Source organism: Onychostoma macrolepis, chromosome 21, assembly GCF_012432095.1.
Source record: "Onychostoma macrolepis isolate SWU-2019 chromosome 21, ASM1243209v1, whole genome shotgun sequence".
Classification (NCBI taxonomy): domain Eukaryota; kingdom Metazoa; phylum Chordata; class Actinopteri; order Cypriniformes; family Cyprinidae; genus Onychostoma; species Onychostoma macrolepis.
This window is the reverse complement of record NC_081175.1, coordinates 29,098,389-29,118,114: the sequence shown is the minus strand read 5'-3', so window position 1 is coordinate 29,118,114 and position 19,726 is coordinate 29,098,389. Positions and strand designations below refer to the sequence as shown.

Below are 19,726 nucleotides of genomic sequence, written 5' to 3'. Positions count from 1 at the left end.
ATAATTGTTCAAAACAATTAAATTAGACATGGATTAAATATGACTAGCTGTTTAAGATTCAGTTAGTTGAAATGTACACGTATGATTTTAATCTAAACAAAATAAGATCATTATGAGGTTCGAACCTGACTATCGCCACAGAACTGTAACCACAGCACCCATATATTAGACCCTTAATGCTGACATTGGGACGGTCTTTTACTTTAATTTTTTTACCTTGACGAACCAGTGATGTTCAGGAATTAATGCATCATGGACTAAAACCCACAACCTTTGCGTAACCAGTTTATGTTTTTACCCTGCTGAAACCGATTCACACGAATCACCCTTTTGGGATTTGAACCTGTAGACTCCGAGTAAACACTGATACTCAACCACTAAACGACAGCACTTCACATGCGAGCTATTTTGTATATTTACAGCCATCTAAAACAGACGGGATTCAAACCTATATCCACTGGGCTCTCATTTTAACCACTAAACACCACACGTAAAACTCTAAGCAATTGTTTAACTAGATTAATCAGATGCTGAATGTGGTCATATCTTAAGTCTTTAACCACTAAGCCACTGGATAACACTACTAAACAATGCAGGATTAATATATTCTGAGGTTTGAACCTTTGGCTCACCAAGCCTGATCATTTACCAATAAACCACAGCATCCAGCATTTAAAAATGAAAACAGTCCATGCAGCAAGTGTTTAACTAGATTAACCAGGTGCTAAAAGTTCACAGTTCTTAGTTTTGAACCATTTAAACCAGTTTATAAGCTTTTAAACCCTTAACCAGCTGGTTTAAAGTCAACTTAATCCTGATTCTTTTGAATCATCCATTCTTAAATTCGAATCTTTGGGTCACAAACCCAGATCCTTTACCACTAAACCACATCATGCCTGTACCTTAAACCTTCCTGCTCTTTAACCACTAAGCCACATCAGCTCACCTTTAAAGACACAATGGCCTGATTTGGAGTGAGTTTGACGTTGGGATTCGAACCAACGACCTTTGGGTTACCCAGCATGTAAACATCTAATGATTCAAAGCACTGTTTACGTGTGAGTTTGTGGTGTTTCTTACCCTGCTGAACCAGATGCTGATCTGGGTCTCGGACAGCACCGCCAGGTAGAACCGTTGCGCGCTGGGCTCGACCAGGAAGGGCCGCTCGCTGCTCCGGAGCGGGCAGAGGAGCCTCCGCGGCCAGCCGCTCAGAAAATACATCACGATCCGGTTCCGACCCAAATCACTGCGACACCGGGGCAGACAGCCTCCCTCCAGCGGCCTCCATTCACCAGAACCAAACTACAGTTCGACACGGACTCGGTTCGCGTTCAGTCCGGGATCATATCAGCGGGATCCGGTGTCAGTTCGGATGATCTGAATCCAAAATCCGCTTTATTTGCTACTGCAAGCGAGAAAGTGTAGAAGAAAAGCCCAGTAACGGAGCCACGGAAGCGGAACCGGGTGTCGCGGGGGTTCGCGGCTCTCACTGCGCGACTGGATCGCTGGACTCTGTATTCCAAAGGGAAGTTTTGGATCCGAATTTGTCCCATGAATCCTCCACCGTCGCCATCTTTAGTCTCTTATTTATCCCCGATCTGCTCACTGCTTCCAAACGCTTTAGAGCGGGAACGGCATTTAAAGGCGCGGTTATGGCCGTTACCGCCTGAAGGGGGCGCGACGCGGCCCACAATACATTGCGGTTAACAGAAAACTCATTTAAAACGGACTGACAGGGATTGGAACGATTTTTACAAACAGAAATTTGCACATGACCTTAATTTTATTTAATTTGTTTGGTTTATATTTTGACCTAATATATATATTAAGATATACAAATTATTTTTATTTAGCTTTTTGTTTTGTTTTAGCTTTAAAACACTTACGAACCACTGAATAATACTGTTTTGGAGCCAATAGTGGATTAGCATGACGACCGGAAGTTGTTATCTTCAGAACAAGCGTGTCGCGTGCTCTCGGTCCCGCTGGATTTCTGATATTCGTGACGTAACATAACAGGTTGGCGTAAAACGTCAGTTCCTCGGAGCTCGAATAAACGCGTTCGGTTCGATGTTCAGAACTCCGGCGCCTCCTGCCGGTGAAAGTGAGCAACTCTCATATAAATAAGAGCTATGAAAAATTATGTAACAGCTATAATAATTATAAATAGCTCAAATGTATAAAACTAAATATAACCTTTCTAAATACTTATAAAAATATATATTCATAAACTAAATGAATGTAAAAAGCTTGGTTTTGATTCAGTTCTTTCTTGAGATGTATGTAAACATAAAAAATGTAAGTTATACTTGTCTTAGGTATTAATAAAAGAATAAGCAATTTTAGCACCATATTTCTTTATATTATTTTATTTGTTGTACGCTGCTGATCAAACGTTTGGGATCAGTGAGATTTTTAATGTTTTTAAAGAAGTCTCTTCTTCTCAAGGCTGCATATATTTGAACAAAAATACAGAAAAAAAAAACAGTAATGTTGTGAAATATTATTGCAATTTAAACTACAGGTTTTCTATTTTAATGTGCTTTAAAATATAATTTATTGCTGTGATCAAAGCTGAATTTTCAGCATCATTACTCCAGTCTTCAGCATCACGTGATTCTTCAAACTTTTGAACAACATTGTATATTTGCATTGTTTCCTGATATGTAATCATAATTGGAGCCATAGTATTTTATGTCACTAAAATGATTCACCATTGAAAGCCTCATGAAAATAAACAACCAGCCACAAATAAAATAATTCAGCATTTATTTTAAATGAAGCATCATAAATTATACACAGAAAATCTGCTCTGAGTGGAAGGTAAACATAAGTAAATGATCATGGAATGATAAAAATTAATCTACAGATTACTACCTTCATTTTTATTAAACATATTAAAGTATTTCATGTAAGCAATGAGACAGGATCAGAGTGTGTGTCCATATATTAGTTTACATTTTAAAATATCTACATTTTAAAATATCAATCAGTTGATTGCAGAGATGTGAGATCGGTCAGTCGGCTTTTTTATCGGCCACCGTCTTCGGCCTGTTTGCTGTGGATCCGTTTGCCGTTCCATTACATTCAGCCTGAAAGACAACGATGGACAGAATGAAGGACTGTGAACATGAACTCTCGTCTAAACACTTACTGCTGATCATAAACTTACTGGAAAAATCACTCCACGTTTCATAGAAAATAAATAAATAACAAGAAGTTTGTAATGACATGAGAGTAAATAATCAGAGAAGTTTCATTTTGGGGTTAATTATTCTGTGAAAATTATTGTAATGTTTATATTATTAAAATAATACAAAATTACATGACATTATATATTTATAATTGATATTTATATGAGCATATAACAATTAATAATGTAAATTATATAATATGTATTATTTAATTATATAAATGACATTTATTGTTTAAAAATAATATACTATTACATTATTAAAAATATATATATTAATATTAAATACTTATATGAACATATAACAATGTATAATTAAATGTATACTATTAAAATGATATATATATTTATTTATTAATGTTTAATATTTATATTCAATGTTAACAATATATAATTAAATGTATATATTAAAATAATAGTTAATATTAATTAAATAATAATTATGACTTAATATACAACATTATGGCCTGGTTTCACAGACAGGGTTTAGCCCAAGCCAGGATTAGGCCATAGTTCAATTAGAACACTTAAGTATTTTTTTTAATAAATGTACCTTAGGAAAAAAAAAAAAACACTACTAGTGTGCATCTTGAGACCAAACAAAGGCACTGATATATTTTAGGAAAGTTTCTTTCATTTGAAACAGCTGAGACTTACATTTTAGTCTAGGACTAGGCTTAAGCCTTGCCTGTGAAACCAGGAGTCTATAAAAGCATTTATATTATTAAATGTATATTAATATATTATTTAAAATAATATTTCTATAAATATTTACATATAACAATACGATTAAATATATCATATCTCTATTGTACTGTAAACACAGCTGGAGCTGAAGGGATTGTGATTTACAGTGTTCTCGTGTTTCTGTGTCTCCTGCACAGCTGCTTTACTCCAGAAGCGGCTGATGAAGGGAGAGATGAACGGATAGATGATGGGCTCCAGGAAGCGCTTATAAACCCACAGCAGCACAGGAATAACGATGCAGGGAATACAAACCATATCTGACAGCACACTGAACACAAAACACAGTCAGATTATTCAGATTTCAGCACATGCACGAATCTTTCAAATGTTCAACTCAAGTTGCCATTCTCTCTATTATTCCGCAAGCTTATGATTACAAATATGCATACAATTATACAATTGTAATAAAAAGTGCTGTGCTGGTACTATATATATAGTACCAGCACAGCACTTTTTACTATAATTACATATAATGTTTTATTATAATTGTATTATAATATAGTACTAATATATTTACGTGGCTCTAACATGGTATTTGACCAAAACATAGCAGCAGTAGTATAACCTTCTTATGTTTGTATTATATTTCCTGACGTATATAATCAGAATATATAAAGCCTGATTTTTTTATAAATGTTTATCTGAATCTTCACAGTCATTTTAAATATGATTAAAAATGATTAACTCGGTCTGTTAGCTTGATGATCGCTGCTCTCTTCCTGTTTACAATCACAAATCTGATCTATAAACAAACACACGCTTCATTCTTATGTTCTTATCATATATAAGAGCAGAAAATCACATATTTCATTGAAAAATACGCTAAAACGCAGTAAATCTGTGTAAAACTCACCTTGTTCTGCGTGAGCTGAACTAATATTGTCTGTAACGCGGAACGACGCTGAGTTTGTGGTGTCACTGTCAGAGTGACGCCGCTGGCGCTGCTGTTACTGCTGCTGTCGCCACCCAGCGGCGCGGAGGAGCAACGACACCCACAGAACAGCAACATTAAAATAAAATAAAATAAAATAAAATAAAATAAAATAAAATAAAATAAAATAAAATAAAATAAAATAAAATAAAATAAAATAAAATAAAATAAAATAAAATAAAATAAAATAAAATAAAATAAAATAAAATAAAATAAAATAAAATAAAATAAAATAAAATAAAATAAAATAAAATAAAATAAAATAAAATAAAATAAAATAAAATAAAATAAAATAAAAGCCAAACAGTTCTGGCTGTATACAGTAATTACAAAGATATCATATTTAGCTGATCTGACTATAGAAAGTAATTACACCATGTTTTATTCAGTGTGAGTGCTCCCTGAATGAATTCAGCTCTCTGCTGATTTCTCTCATCAGAAACAACTAAGTGCATATGTGCGTGCGATGTAAGCAAGATATTCATTTCACAATGTAAGCAACTTTAATGATTAATGGGAGTTTTTGAGAGTGCTTGAATTCTGGCTAGACTAAAGTCAGTGATAATGTTCTTTGTTAATGTAAATGCTATTTTGCTCTCTTTCTGTACAATAAACAGGGCCGGATTTAGGATATTTTGGGCCCCCCTTCCTTAGTCATAGGCCATATAATAGTACCACCCCAGCAAACACAAATATTTCGTAATCTGCAATGTTTTGTTGCGTTCAGTCGATAAAAATCGAACGTCTTAATTAGTTTGAGAAGACCGTTCCATTAACAGGCTCCAGCATCGCAGCCGCATTACCACTTTGGGAGTGCATTATTTCTGTAATAATGTGAAGTCGGCCTGGAGTCAGAACCACACATCAAGACATTGTTAAGATGATTTATTTCAAGATATTTGTCATGTTTCCATCCTGAAATCTTGTGTGTTTATCTAATTTTTTGCGCACCTCATAAACCTTCCATTGCAATTTCCAAAACGTCATTTTAGAGAGGGGCTTGAGCCATTGATATGCAGGCTAATGCAGTTATTAGAGAGAGAGAGAGATTAAGCGCGTATGAATACCAGCGTTTGTGCGTCTCTCAACTTTTAAAAGTAATGCATTACAATTGTGCGTTACTCCCTGAAAAAGTAACTAATTACGGTACTTAGTTACTTTTTATGGAAAGTAATGTGTTACATTACTTTTGCGTTACTTTTTAAATCTGGGAATGGCTTGCTTCTTTGTTTTTAATATAAAAAATTCTAATGTAAAAGCCCTTTTTCACCATAAGTGAACTTAATTCACCTCAGGCTGAAAGAAAATTACATTCATGCAGGAGAAGATCACTCCTCAGCTATAAAAGAAAATGAAGCACAAATGTTAGTTTATCTAAAGTAATTTTTGCTTATTTGTATATGGTTGAATTGCATCATCAAAGGTCAGCAGCAAAGACACTGGTTAATAAAATGGGATTAAATACATAAAGGATATTTGTATTATTTAACCTATTTAATTATTGCAGGTTTGCGTCATATTCTGAGTTTGCATTTCACTGTTTTTATTAATTTTGAGTAAGATGAATTAATGCATGTTCACATTTAGTCTAGAACTACAGTAACATCATTCTCCCGATTTGCCAACAGGAGACTTGTCAGTCAATAAATGGGGGAAAAAGTAACTGGCGTTACTTATTTGAAAAAAGTAACTCAGATATTTCCTTAGAAATTCAAAAGTAATGCATTACTTTACTAGTTACTTGAAAAAAAGTAATCTGATTACGTAACTTGCGTTACCCCCAACACTGCTAATAGCGAATCTTTAAGTTGAACTGCTTCAAGAACCTCGCTACTGAGAAATGTCATGTAGCTTTTCAGCGGCGTTTCACAAAACCATGGGGTATGGGGAATCAATAATTAAACACTGCATCGTCAGTGTTGGTATTGTATCAGACACTTGCACTTAACATTATATGAAAATCAGGCTCAGATGGAGTTAAGGTTTTTGACCAGTGAATGACGGAGATCTGTGTTTTGTCTGTCAGGCAGCAAGTGCATGGCATTATACACTTTCATCAACTGAGGGGGGCCTTTAATCCGTCCCTGCCTTAAAGAGTTATTTTTACCCAATTTAACCCATAACCATTCGTTTTTCTGGTATAAATGAATGTGTTTAGGTTGATTCAGTGCATGATGTGACTTAAATAAAACCAGTTAATTTAAGATTTTTAAAATTCAGAAAAGGAGTTATTGTAAATAATTATGATAAAAAGCTATTCTGAAACATATGGAATAGAGAATAAACTGACCAAAGAAATGCCTTTCAAAAAGACTTTTTATTGTATTTTCTTATAAATCCACAGGAAAAAGGCTTCATTTATATACAAAACTGTACAATTATTTGTGCAGTCTGAATATAGAAATCTAAGAGCCGGACAGATGCAGAAGACATTAAACAGTCTGTGTTGAAAGATGGAAGGCCACTGAGTTTTCTAGTTTATACACTGATGAAGGCAAGATTCTGCATCATTTAACACCTGAAATGCTGAAAGACACCAAAGGCTTTTAAACCACGTTACATTCAGTCTCAAACACTGTCAATTGAACTAAACATATTTTTTCCCCCATTGACATCCAAGCGAATCAAACTCATTTAGTGCAATATTTGTTTTTTTTGATTGATCTCAATCATGTCTGGCACATCAATATAACAACAGTAAAGAAATCGTAAAACTCAAATAAAATGGCTCAGAGATTGAAACCAGTGACCATCTCGAAAAACACAGTGCGTTAAACGTGCAGCTTCAGAATTAAAGTTAGAATTTTAGTGCAATATGATAATACATACCTTGAGTTATGATAAGAGGTTATTTTGTTATGATTTTGCACCGAAGCATCTAGTTTAAGGAAAGGCAGTACAAACACATTAAACGGTAACATGTGATCCTGTCCGCTAAAACCACGAAAATATACAGATTGAACCTCTGAAAATACTTCTGTTCATATTCCAGAAAACATCCTGAAATATTAGTTCAGTAACACTAAGAGAACTGCAATCTCTTTGCAATCCCACAATCTAATAATACTAACAAGATGATCTTCATTCAGAACAACTCTCATCTAAAATCATTCAGACATGCGTCTGCGAGCAGTGTTTGAGGATCAAAGATCACATCTACCGACTGCAGACGTGAGATTACAGTCAAACGTTTCTGAGCGCTAAGATTTTTAAGAAGTCTCTTCTGCTCACCAAGCCTGCATTTATTTCATCCAAAGTACAGCAAAAGCAGTAATGTTGTGAAATATTTTTACTATTTAAAATAACTGCTTTCCATTTGAATATATGTTCAAATGTAATTTATTCTGTGATCAAAGCTGTATTTTCAGCATCATTACTCCAGTCTTCAGTGTCACATGATCCTTCAGAAATCATTCTAACATGCTGATTTACCGCTTATTATTATTATTATTAATATTTAAAAGAGTCGAGTGAATAGAAAGATCCAAAGATCAGCATTTATCTGAAATAAAACGCTTTTGTAACATTATACACCATACCATTCAAAAGCTTGGAGTCAGTATCATTTTAGTCAGTATCATAGAAATTATTACTTTTATTTAGCAAGGATGCTTTAAATTGATCAAAAGTGATGATAAAGACATTTATAATGTTACAAAAGACTTCTATTTCAGATAAATGCTGTTCTTCTGAACTTGCTATTCATCAAAGAAACCTGAAAAAAATATTCTCAGCTGTTTTCAAAGTAATAATAATAATAAATGTTTTTGAGCAGAAAATCAGAATGTCAGAATGATTTCTGAAGGATCATGTGACTGGAGTAATGATGCTAAAAATTCAGCTTTGAAATCACAGGAATATATTACATTATAAAATATATTCAAATAGAAAACAGTTATTTTAAATAAATTCTAAAAAAAAAAATAATCATATTTCAAACTTTTACTGTTTTTGCTGTACTTTGGATCAAATAAATGTAGGCTTGGTGAGCAGAAGAGACTTTTTTTAAAAACATTAAAAATCTTACTGTTCAAAAACTTTTGACTGGTAGAGTGCATATTCTACAACATCAGATCAACAAATACTGAATTATTAAATGTTAACTTTAGCATTTTACACTTATGAAATGAAGGCACAGTGATGTGATGTCAGCTCTGGACTGAAATAAAACAACGCAATGGTTTGTAACTAAAGGCACAGCAGGTTCAGTCACATGTGGGTCGTTCACACAGGACGGTTGCGTTATTGTTTGTGTATTACTGCTTCTGTTCTGTTGCACTGATCTCAGTCCAGGTGTTTAAATGCTGGAACACGTCCTGTGTGAACGGACCATTTGGTAACACAAATATAAAGTTGTTTTGTTTGGCCTTTTAAGAGGTTATAAACTCTGAACATAGTGTCTGATTTTTAAAGGTGCTGCAAGTGATTTCAGGATTTTTTTCAGCTTAAATCGCACACGCCCCCTATTAAACTCCACCCACTTAAAGTCACACACACCTTTTATGCCAAACTCCACCCACTAAGACAGACACACCCTCTGTATCAAACCCCGCCCACCAAACCGAGGTCTGCAAATCTAAACATGCAAAATGACTGACAAGGTTTCTGATTGGCTAAAAACAGGCCGCTCCCCTTCACTCAAAAAAAAAAAAAAAAAAGGCCTAAATTTAATTTTTAAGTATATAAATTGCATTTAACATTTGAATTACCCAGTTTTACCAAACTTCAAAACTTAATGTGATGCATAGTTGTCTGTCATGTATAAATGAAACCGGTCAGATTTCTGTAATAGCACTAATAAACAGAATGTGTTCTAAATACACACATAACCAGCTTTAACATCAATAAATCCAACTTGTTTAAATCTCATGCATTTGAACTAACTGAATATTGCTTGTTCCACAGCTATAGTCATATTTAAACTATGGTTATACTTTTGGAATATATGTAATTGTTTTCACAATAAACTTATGCTGATTCTAAGCCATTTGTATAAATGCATTTATTTGATTATTTAAATAAAATAAAATAAATGCAAATAGTTGATTATTACTATTATGTTGTTGTTTTTTTGCTTTTAGAAATCGGACCTCATTATGTATGACCAACAAATTATGCATCACATTAAGTTTATTAATTTATGTTAAAACACTGTAAGCCAAATTTTACATTGAATTCAAACACATAAATCTTGATTTAATCAGACGGACAGCGAGGGATGCGGGTGTCACTTGGGTCAGAATTGAGTGTGATGTGATCTCTCAGCATTTGATGTGTGATGCTCCTAAAAAAATCACTGACAGCAGCTTTAATGTCACTCAAAGTGTTTAAATATGAAAGGAAACAGATGCTGATTGAGCCTGAAGTGTGTGTGTTATTCAGTCGTTCATTCAAATGCTCCTTTGCTCACGGCATCAGTCCTGAGGAGGAGTCAGTGTGTGAATCATGACGACTGACACACACACCGCTCTACTGAGAGTGACAGCATCTGTGAGACACACACACACACACACACACACACACAGCTGTTTAAGACTTGTCCACGGGTGTCATGCCGATATAAGTGCCGTTTTTCTCATCTTGATCATCTGCTTTGGCACTCACAGGAGCGTATGACGTGTCTTTCTTCGCAGACGGCTGCAAGAAAGAAAATACAATAAGATTAATTTAGTATGTGTGCGTGAAATACACTTCATACAACAAGTTCATGTTCTTGAGTACAGCACGTTAAGTCCTAGTTTGCAAGCATCACATGATTAAGCCTGTTTCACACATCTCTGAGTATTTACATTAATAATGCATGTAAATGCATGTATATTTACATACCTGGCTTTTAGTTCTGACTCGGGAGAGACTAAATTCTGGTTTTTATTGTAGATTTGTTTCATTTTTGACCATTAAATTGCACTTTGGGATACACTCATTGTATTATAAATAAGCAAATAAACTCAAACTCTTAATATTAAAATGGTTATTGGAAGTGAACCAATTCCCATACAAAAATGTAATATACAGTATGTAAATATATTCAATTTACTTGTATGAAATAGATTGCCATATGAAGTAAAAACAGGAAACATATTAAAATAAACAAATATGTATGTTTATGTGTGTAATACATTTTTGGACATATATATTCATATAATACATGTATACATGTATATTAATTCTAAAACTTGTCATAACGATGATATTATATAAGAAAATATAAATAAGAGACATGCATTTAAGAAAAGCATTACAAAAACAGTTTTTTGTGTGTGTATATGTTGCCTTAATAAAGTTGCATATAAAAATAATATATATATATATATATATATATATATATTGTTGACATACATGGCTGCTACATATAAAATCATCATATAGATATTATTAACACATATATTGTACATTTTACTATGGGAATGATACATATGTTTTTATATCTTCATCTACCCAGAGAATGAGAAAATTACACAATTGCCTTTTAGGCAACATACAGGTATATGGCAATATGACTCTTGATATAGAGCAATAAATGTCATATATTACATTTCTGTATGGAAACAACCAAACGACATTAGGCAGATCACATTTACATCCAAATGCTAGTTAATCTAATAATCCAGAGCACAAAGTGAAGCCATAAACCGTTTATATGATTAAAAGATTGTATATAGTGCATTTCAGCTTTTTCTGTTGCATTTATTACATTTTTTATTCATGCATTTAGCAGATGCTTTTTTCCAAAGTGGCTTGCATTGCTTTTAGGGTTTGCATTTGATCAGTTCATGCATTTCCTGAGAATCGAACCACTGACGTTAGATGTGTGAAACAGGCCTGAACTAGTATAGTTAGCTGGTTAGTGAGTGCTGAACTTACAAGCGAGCAGTGGAAAGCCTCAGCGAAATCAAAGCGCTTCACTTCAGTCTAAACAAAAGCAGATCAGCACAACATGATGCTCATCAGGTTAGAGGAACAAACAAGCCAAAATATAAGTAAGCAAACACAGCACAGAATGGTTACTAGGTTAGTGAAGTGATCATGAGAGCAGCATGTGGCGGTTAATCGCTTCAGGAAAGCATGAGTTATGACAGGAAATAAATTCATTCATAAAAACCAAAAGCAGAAGAACTCCATCGGATACAGAAAACTAGTCACAGTCTCGCCACCGTTCTTTACTTTATATAGTATATTCAATTGGTGTAAATGGAAATGTTTACTATAATTCAACATTTTTTTTTTTTTAAATTGTTAAATTATTAAGAATATTTCGTTTTATTCATCATATTTTCTCATATTCACTTTTTACTTTTTGCAATCTGCTTTGATCTGCTAATTACTATTTTTCATGTAACATTGCAGTCGGATGTTCGTCTAAACATTACCAACCGTTCAGAGAACACTCCCATAATGTTTGCAAAATTATAAAATGGAGCGTTCCCTTTATGTTTTCTTATGTTTGCATAACTGAGAAAAATGTTTTGAAAAACCTGGACAGAAATGCTTTTAAAATGCTTTTACATTGTGTATATTCAGAACTAATGTTTTCATAAAATAATGGGAACGCTAGAAAAACCATATCAGAACTTTTTGTTTGCTGGGTGTAGATTGAGTTACAATCATATCAGTTTCATCTCAGCACTGGCTGATTTTCTCAAGCTCCACACATCCTTTAGTTTTCTCTGCTCTACAGCAGCGACTCGTGTGAATGAGGAGGTGGATTCATAAAGGCTGATCTGGAAGAATAGGGTTCGGCTTCCACAACAAACCCACTCAGAACACATGGTTTGACGGCAGCTTTAGTGCGTGTGAACCGAGCTGACAGAGAATGCCACATTTCTGTGGTTCAGTTCAAACTTTGGTGGGAAAGTGAAGAATAAGCTGAAGAATAATGGAGACTTTTCTGAAAAGCCTCAACTTTCTCACACACACACACACACTTAGTGACCGTCGAGACAAATGTTATGTTTAAATAGCTGGAAGTTTGAAGCAGTTTGACAAGCTTGTAGTATAAAGCTTTGAAGTCTCTCAGACAGACTGATCACTGTGGTTGCTAAGGCGTTCTGTGTGAGAGCAAAGGCATTGCCAAACATTTGCTATTGTGTCCTTGTTTTTTGCCAAAGTGTTGCTAGGGCTTGCTGAGTGGTTGTTATGGTGTTCTGGGAAGTTTCTAGGGTGTTACTAGGAGGTTGTTTGGGTGTTCTGGGGAAATGAGAAGACCAACGTAGCTAGGGTGTTGCTAGGCAGTTAATGTGTTCTAGGTGGTTGCTAGGGTGTTCTGGGTAGTTACTAGGGTGTTACTAGGTGGTTGTTAGGGTGTTCTGGGGAAATGAGAAGACCAGAGTTGCAAGGATGTTGCTAGGCAGTTGTTGAGGTGTTCTGACTGGTTTCTAGAGTTGTTGGCAGGGTGCTGTTAGGGTGTTCTGGGGAAATATGAAAACCAAAGTTGCTAGGGTGTTGCTAGGCAGTTGTTAGTGTGTTCTGAATGGTTACTAGGCTGTTCTGGGTGGTTAATAGGGTGTCACTAGGCAGTTGCTACAGAGTTTCTGGGGAAATAAGAAGACCAAGTTGCTAGGGTGTTGCTAAGTGGCTGTTAGGGTGTTACTAGATAGTTGTTAGGATGTTCTGGGGAAATGAAAAGACTATTGTTGCTAGGGTGTTGCTAAGTGGTTGTTATGTTGTTCTGGGTGGTTGTTACCATGTTACTAGGTAGTTGTAGGGTGTTCTAGGGAAGACCAGACTTGCTACAGTGTTGCTAAGTGGTTGTTAGGGTGTTCTGGACGGTTACTAGGCAGTTGCTAGGGTGTTGCCAGGCAGTTGTTAGGGTGTTCTGGGTGGTTGCTAAGGTGTTACTAGGCAGTTGTTAAGATGTTTTGGGAAATGAGAAGACCAGAGCTGCTAGGGTGTTCTGTGTGGTTTCTAAGTGGTTGCTAGGGTGTTCTGGGTGGTTGCATTACCTTGTTCTGATAGAAGTGGATGACGAGGATGACACAGACGAGCAGCAGAATGACTCCCAGTGCTACAAGGACGAGCGGGAAATGGGAGACCAGAGTCACGATTAGCAGCAGCTTCTGAATTCTCGCGGCCGAAGCATCGTCAATCAGCACCGACTGCAAAAACACAGCAGAAAAACATCTAGTGCTTTTACAGGAGTCGAAACCATTGGTCACTGAATCATCCACCTCTGACTCTCACCTCATTCAGGAACACAATGGGGAAGATGGTGCCATTGAGATTCCTGGTCAAACTGAGGAAACAAAGGACAAAAAGAAAAAGACCTTCAGCTAGAAAAAGCAACAACAACACACACTCATGGCTGTTTATGAAAACAGCCCGATTAAATATATCAGGCAGGAAAGCATCACTCACGGAAAGCCGCTCACTCTCTCGAGATGAATGTTGATCTGGGCTCGTTTCATGGCACGAACAGGCACTCCCATAGTCTGAGGAGAAACCAGAAGATCTGAGCCAGACTGCAGCAATCAAACAATTATATCACAAAAACATTTCAGACAGGAAAAAATAACATTAGAGAACGAGACACTGATCATGAAAATCAACATTTCAAAGCGTCTTATCACAACACCGCAGATCTTACAGGGTTCAGATCCAGAAACGTCTGGTGAAGCTCATGCACCGGAGAAATGCCGTCGATGGCTTTGGCGTACTTCTCAGCACCCAGATGAAAGTGAGGGAACGACACGACGACAGGAGCACCTGAGACGACAATTACACCACAAAATCACTGCATTTATGATGCTTTTATCCAAAGAGGCTTGCATTGCAATCAAGGCATTCATTTGATCAAACTCTTTTGATTCATTTGATCAAAATACTTTTTACTGTATTTTTTTTTTTACTGTATATTGGTGACCAGAAGACAGAAGAGACTTCGTTCCAAAAAATTTAATTATTCAAACAAAAAAAATGTATTTAAGATATATATATATATATATATATATAAATCCTGTGTTTACATATTGTAACTAATGTTCATGAACATGCGTTGTTCCTATTAAATGAACGAAAAATAAATATATTTTTTAATGTGTTTTTAGAGTGAAATCTAGTGTTTTGTTTCATGCACTGCATAATTACAAGCTCAAACATTTTAACATGAGTGGACATGTTCAGAACAACATATTACATGCATTATTTCTGCAGTGTGCGATATGATTAATCACCTAGATGACCTTCTGCATGATCTCCTCAAAATGCAAAATACGCTTTTCATTGCCAGGATGATAATTGACTCACTCAGTCAATTAAACAAAGCAATGCATGAAACATTCAGCATCATACAGCACACAGGCTACTGTTTCAGATACTTCTTTCATTCACAAGTCAGTGACCTCATCAGATAAAGGGATGTCCTCTAAACTCACAGAACATCAGTCATTAAGAATGTTTTGTTGTGTAACAGCAGAAATAATGTCTCCTCCTGGCTTTGTCTTAACAATGCCTTCTCTGAAACGAGCCCCCTGAGAGTCTTAGAGATTCATCCTGTCGTGACGTTAAAGATGAACATCATCTCATGAGAAGACCAAGAGAACTCTGACCTTGAGCATGAAAACAATCAGGAGTGACCGCGAGTAACCCAGATGATTTAACGCCTCTGTTCTCAACAGAGCGGGGGAAATTAGATTCCTGTGTTACTGGGACAGAGGTGAGAGTTTTCCAGCCCTCATGTTTGGCAACACACTTTGTGTGTGTGTTATTTCATACACCTGTAATATGCGAGCGCTCGGATGCTTTGACAATATTGTAATCATATGCTGAAGCTCACATGAGCACAGCATGACAGAAAACTACACAAACAGATCTGAGAGGAAGGTCAGCAGTTATTATGAGTGCATGTTTCACCTTATGGATCAAACTAATACTCAAAATCAATTTAGATCTGAAAAAATAAGATTCAAAAATATATCTTCACACCAGACATGAAGAAACCGCCTAGAAAAGAGACTAAAATACTCATTCACAACTGCTTAAAAAGTAACAACTGCCTAGCAACAGCCTAAAACATTCAGAACCACTTAACAACTGTATAGCAACAGATAATTCTGCACATGCAAACAGCACTTCAGTAAACATTTAGTTCTGATGAGCTTTAACACAGATTCTGGTAAGTCCTCATTTATCTGATAAATGTGTGAGTGTGTTTTAGTGGCTACTGGGACACCATCAGATCTCTGTGGTCATAAATGTGGCATGTGTTCAACATGAAAACACACAGCAGGACAAGATGAGGAATGTGCTCGAGTCAGGTGACTAAGTTGTGGGGGGGGGTGCATGTGCAGAACAGAAACTCATATTACTGCTCCAGCTCACAAGATAATGAGCAATAAAGTAGAAAATGAAATGCCTAAGACAAACTCAAATACCATAGCAACTCCATAGCAACAGCCTAAACATTTTAGAACACCCTAACAACTCCATAGCAACAGCCTAAAACACACAGAACACCCAAGCAACTGCATAACAACAAGCCAAAACACTCAGAACGCCCTAGCAACTGCATAGCAACAGCCCAAATCACTCAGAACACCCTAGCAACTGCGTAGCAACAAGCCAAAACACTCAGAAAACCCTAGCAACTGCATAGAAACAGACTAAAACACTCAGAACGCCCTAGCAACTGCACAGCAACAGACTAAAATACTCACAACACCCTAGCAACTGCACAGCAACAGCCTAAAAGACTCACAACGCCCTAGCAACTGCATAGCAACAGACTAAAAGACTCACAACACCCTAGCAACTGCACAGCAACAGCCTAAAACACTCAGAATGCCCTAGCAACTGCATAGCAACAGACTAAAAGACTCACAACACCCTAGCAACTGCACAGCAACAGCCTAAAACACTCACAACACCCTAGCAAATGCACAGCAACATCCCAAAACACTCACAACACCCTAGCAACTGCACTGAAACTGCCTAAAATATTCAAAACAGCCTAGTAACTCCATAGCAACTGCATAAGAAAGCCAATGAGCAATAATTAAAGCATAAAATTAAATGAACGATTAAAGGAAATTAGAATCAAATGAACTCTTAAATTAAACCGGTTTAATCTTTAATTGTAATCCTATAATATAAATGTAAGCTGTGTTCATGCATGTGTAAATTACATATACATATACACATTAGCGCACCTTTCCGACACACAGACACATCCAGCACGCCGTCGTCTAGGCAGTTCTTTGGCGTCAGGCAGAATCCCTCGTTCTCCGGGTTGTTTTTGCCGCTGGCCAGCACGGCTCGGGGCGGTGTGAAGCGGTACGCTGGGATGCCCTTCACCTCCACCTCCTTCTCGAAGCGCATGTGGATGGACCTGCAGAAAAGCCATCAGACAACATGATCACATAACAACACAGCAGATTCAGATTAACCTGACAGATGTGACCCTGAACACGACCTTTGACCCCTGAGCCTGTCTTCACTATTAGATGTTCACTGTTAAGAAAGCATTCGGAAACCTGTTTTTAAGTCACAGGAAAAGAGCTCCGTAACAAACAGCGGTTTTGTGATCAAGCTGGTTTGTTTTGAGCTGATTCTGATCAGGGGAAATGAGTTTTCCAGACCGACCCCAGCCTGATTAATCCGTGTACAAAGGTTACACACGCCGCTCCAGCGGCTGCCTTTCCCTTAAAAATCTGGGTGAGGAGTCAGGGGAAAAGGACAAGGACAGCTGTCCCCGCCAGCACAATAAGCCAAGGGCCCGCCACTCACGGTCAACTAGGTTAAAAGTGGCTTGAAAACATTCCAGGTCTGAGTATGTTCTCAAGAAACCATGTGTGACAGCAGAACATGTGGGATTCTTTCCACTCCAAACAAAGACGGGCGGTTTAGGGCAGAGTTCCCACTGAAAATAGAGATCAGGGTGAGACGGACAGGTCAACTGGACTCCAGGTGAAAGGTCAAAGGGAGACCAGAACATATATTATATGGTGTATTAAAATAACGTTGTGCGTCACAGGCCATACATCATCAGCTGACGCGCGCAGAGAGGAAACTGAAGCGAAATACTCAAAATACATTCCAAATGTTAAATCATGAAATAAATAAATGACAATCCATTGTATAAAATTATATTAATTAGCATATACATATTTTTTAGAAAAGATTCCAAAAAACCAAACATACAGAAAATAAAACTGAGCACATTACTCTTAATTAAAAATTTAAAATAAAATTGAAATGCTAAATAAATAAATAAGCAATACAAGTAGCTGATAATAGATTATACACCATTAAATATAACATACATTTTATAAAGTTATTTAAAAAGTTTTTAAATGCAAAAAAAAAAGAAAAAAAAAAAAGGTCAAAGTAACAAAAAAAAAAAAAGGTTTTAATGTTAAAAAACCCCTCTAAAATACAGAGGGGGAATTAAAAACTGAACTGCATTGCTTTACATAAATAATAAATAAATACATACATACATAAATAAATATAATTGACTTGAAATTTGAAATAATATTATAAATAATAAATAAATGTTTATATATTTATATATAAAACACATTACATATTTACAAATGAATTTTATAAAGTAAAAAGTACCTGTAAAAAAAAAAAAAAAAAAAGAACAGAGGGGAAACTAAATTGTTAACAACAGTACACTAAATAAATAAAAATAAAACTGAAATATTAAATAAATAATGCATTATACAAAATTACATAATTAAGTCTATACATTTTATGAAATTATTCATTAAAAAAAGAAACAAACAGGTAATAAAAAAATTTAACATACCGGGGATTAAAAACTTAACCGCATTACCTCAAATAAATTAAAAATAAATTTGAAATTTGATTTAAATAATAAATTATTGATAATACTTTGAATATTTGTGAAATGTATAAGTTAAATGAAAAGTAATAAAAAAGATAAACTCCTTAATTCCCATGTGTAAAGTGTCCAGCCGTGAGCTCCATAGCAATTTATTCTCTTGCTTAAAACTGCATGCATATTGTAAAATGTCCCATCCCACAGTATATTCCTGTAATGATATTACAGATAATTGGAGTAAAGTTCTGTTCCCACACTGAGTGTGAGTCTGAGGCGAACGCTGATGTCGTGCAGGAATTCGAGAGGTTCGGACCTTTGGTTCAATTTGATGCTGATTTCACATCAGTGGAGGAGAGGTCGAGCAGAGGAATACAGATCTACGGACTCACGACTGCTGCATTTCCACTCACGGTGGTTTTTACAAAGAACCTCTGGGGGTTCATAAACATATATAATAACATATAACATAATAGGCTATAAACAGTACTAATGGTATTAGTTAGATCATATGTCAGTCTATGTATTTTTATGCCATGATTCTCCCACGGTTGTAATTTGCTTGAGTTCCTGACTAAATTTATTTATTTTTTATTTAATGTTATAAATGAGTCTATACATGTCTAAAATGTTATAAATGAATCTATTTAAAAATATGTATTAAATTAAATAATTAATTAGGCTAGCCTATGTAAAAAAAAAAAAAAGTCCATCGAAAAAAAATAAATGAAGACTTGTTTCGAGTTTTTGAACGAATCTCTTGAATGATTCAGGCATCAAATACATTTAATAGTCACTTTTTGCCACCTACTGGCATAATGTAACATCATCTTTTTTTGAAGCATATCTTTAGTTCCAAAGGTTAATTATAAAACGTATAGTTCCGGTCCTTGATTCTGATTGGTTGAGCCGCGTTCGAAGCCGTTGTAAATTACACAACAAACCTACACCTTCGTTTACTTTGTGTGTTGCTCGGCAACCACTTTGTTCCAACCATAGGTTCCAACCACAACTGTTTCTGAGGAACTTCATTGTTTGGTGGAAAAATATTACACTTTATTTGCTCTGTTTTATT

General features: G+C 35.5%; 3 protein-coding genes across 5 annotated transcripts in view; all 3 read right to left on the bottom strand.

Moving 5' to 3' along the window:
* ric1 (RIC1 homolog, RAB6A GEF complex partner 1) overlaps positions 1-1,641 on the bottom strand; it is a 49,583-nt gene extending 47,942 nt beyond the window's left edge. Inside the window, exon 1 of one of the 2 annotated variants that reach the window (XM_058758312.1) lies at positions 1,081-1,641. In XM_058758312.1, the coding sequence (XP_058614295.1) occupies positions 1,081-1,221 (141 nt within the window). In that variant the 5' untranslated portion in view covers positions 1,222-1,641. The remainder of the gene's footprint in view (positions 1-1,080) is intronic. The other variant, XM_058758311.1, reaches the window with a different exon arrangement.
* A 1,111-nt stretch (positions 1,642-2,752) lies between these two features.
* LOC131528873 (UPF0729 protein C18orf32 homolog) lies at positions 2,753-4,913 on the bottom strand. Its single transcript, XM_058758313.1, has 3 exons — positions 4,794-4,913; positions 4,046-4,208; positions 2,753-3,092 (listed from the first exon to the last, which is right to left on the bottom strand). Exons 2-3 carry the CDS (start codon positions 4,193-4,195, stop codon positions 3,018-3,020), a joined length of 225 nt encoding a protein of 74 aa, XP_058614296.1. The 5' UTR covers positions 4,196-4,208; positions 4,794-4,913; the 3' UTR covers positions 2,753-3,017.
* A 2,256-nt stretch (positions 4,914-7,169) lies between these two features.
* scarb2b (scavenger receptor class B, member 2b) overlaps positions 7,170-19,726 on the bottom strand; it is a 28,321-nt gene continuing 15,764 nt past the window's right edge. Inside the window, exons 7-13 of one of the 2 annotated variants that reach the window (XM_058757410.1) lie at positions 17,015-17,193; positions 14,455-14,573; positions 14,226-14,299; positions 14,052-14,103; positions 13,814-13,966; positions 10,476-10,508; positions 7,170-10,359 (exon numbers count right to left, since the gene is read on the bottom strand). In XM_058757410.1, the coding sequence (XP_058613393.1) occupies positions 10,315-10,359; positions 10,476-10,508; positions 13,814-13,966; positions 14,052-14,103; positions 14,226-14,299; positions 14,455-14,573; positions 17,015-17,193 (655 nt within the window). In that variant the 3' untranslated portion in view covers positions 7,170-10,314. Of the gene's footprint in view, positions 10,509-13,813; positions 13,967-14,051; positions 14,104-14,225; positions 14,300-14,454; positions 14,574-17,014; positions 17,194-19,726 lie in introns of both variants that reach the window. The other variant, XM_058757408.1, reaches the window with a different exon arrangement.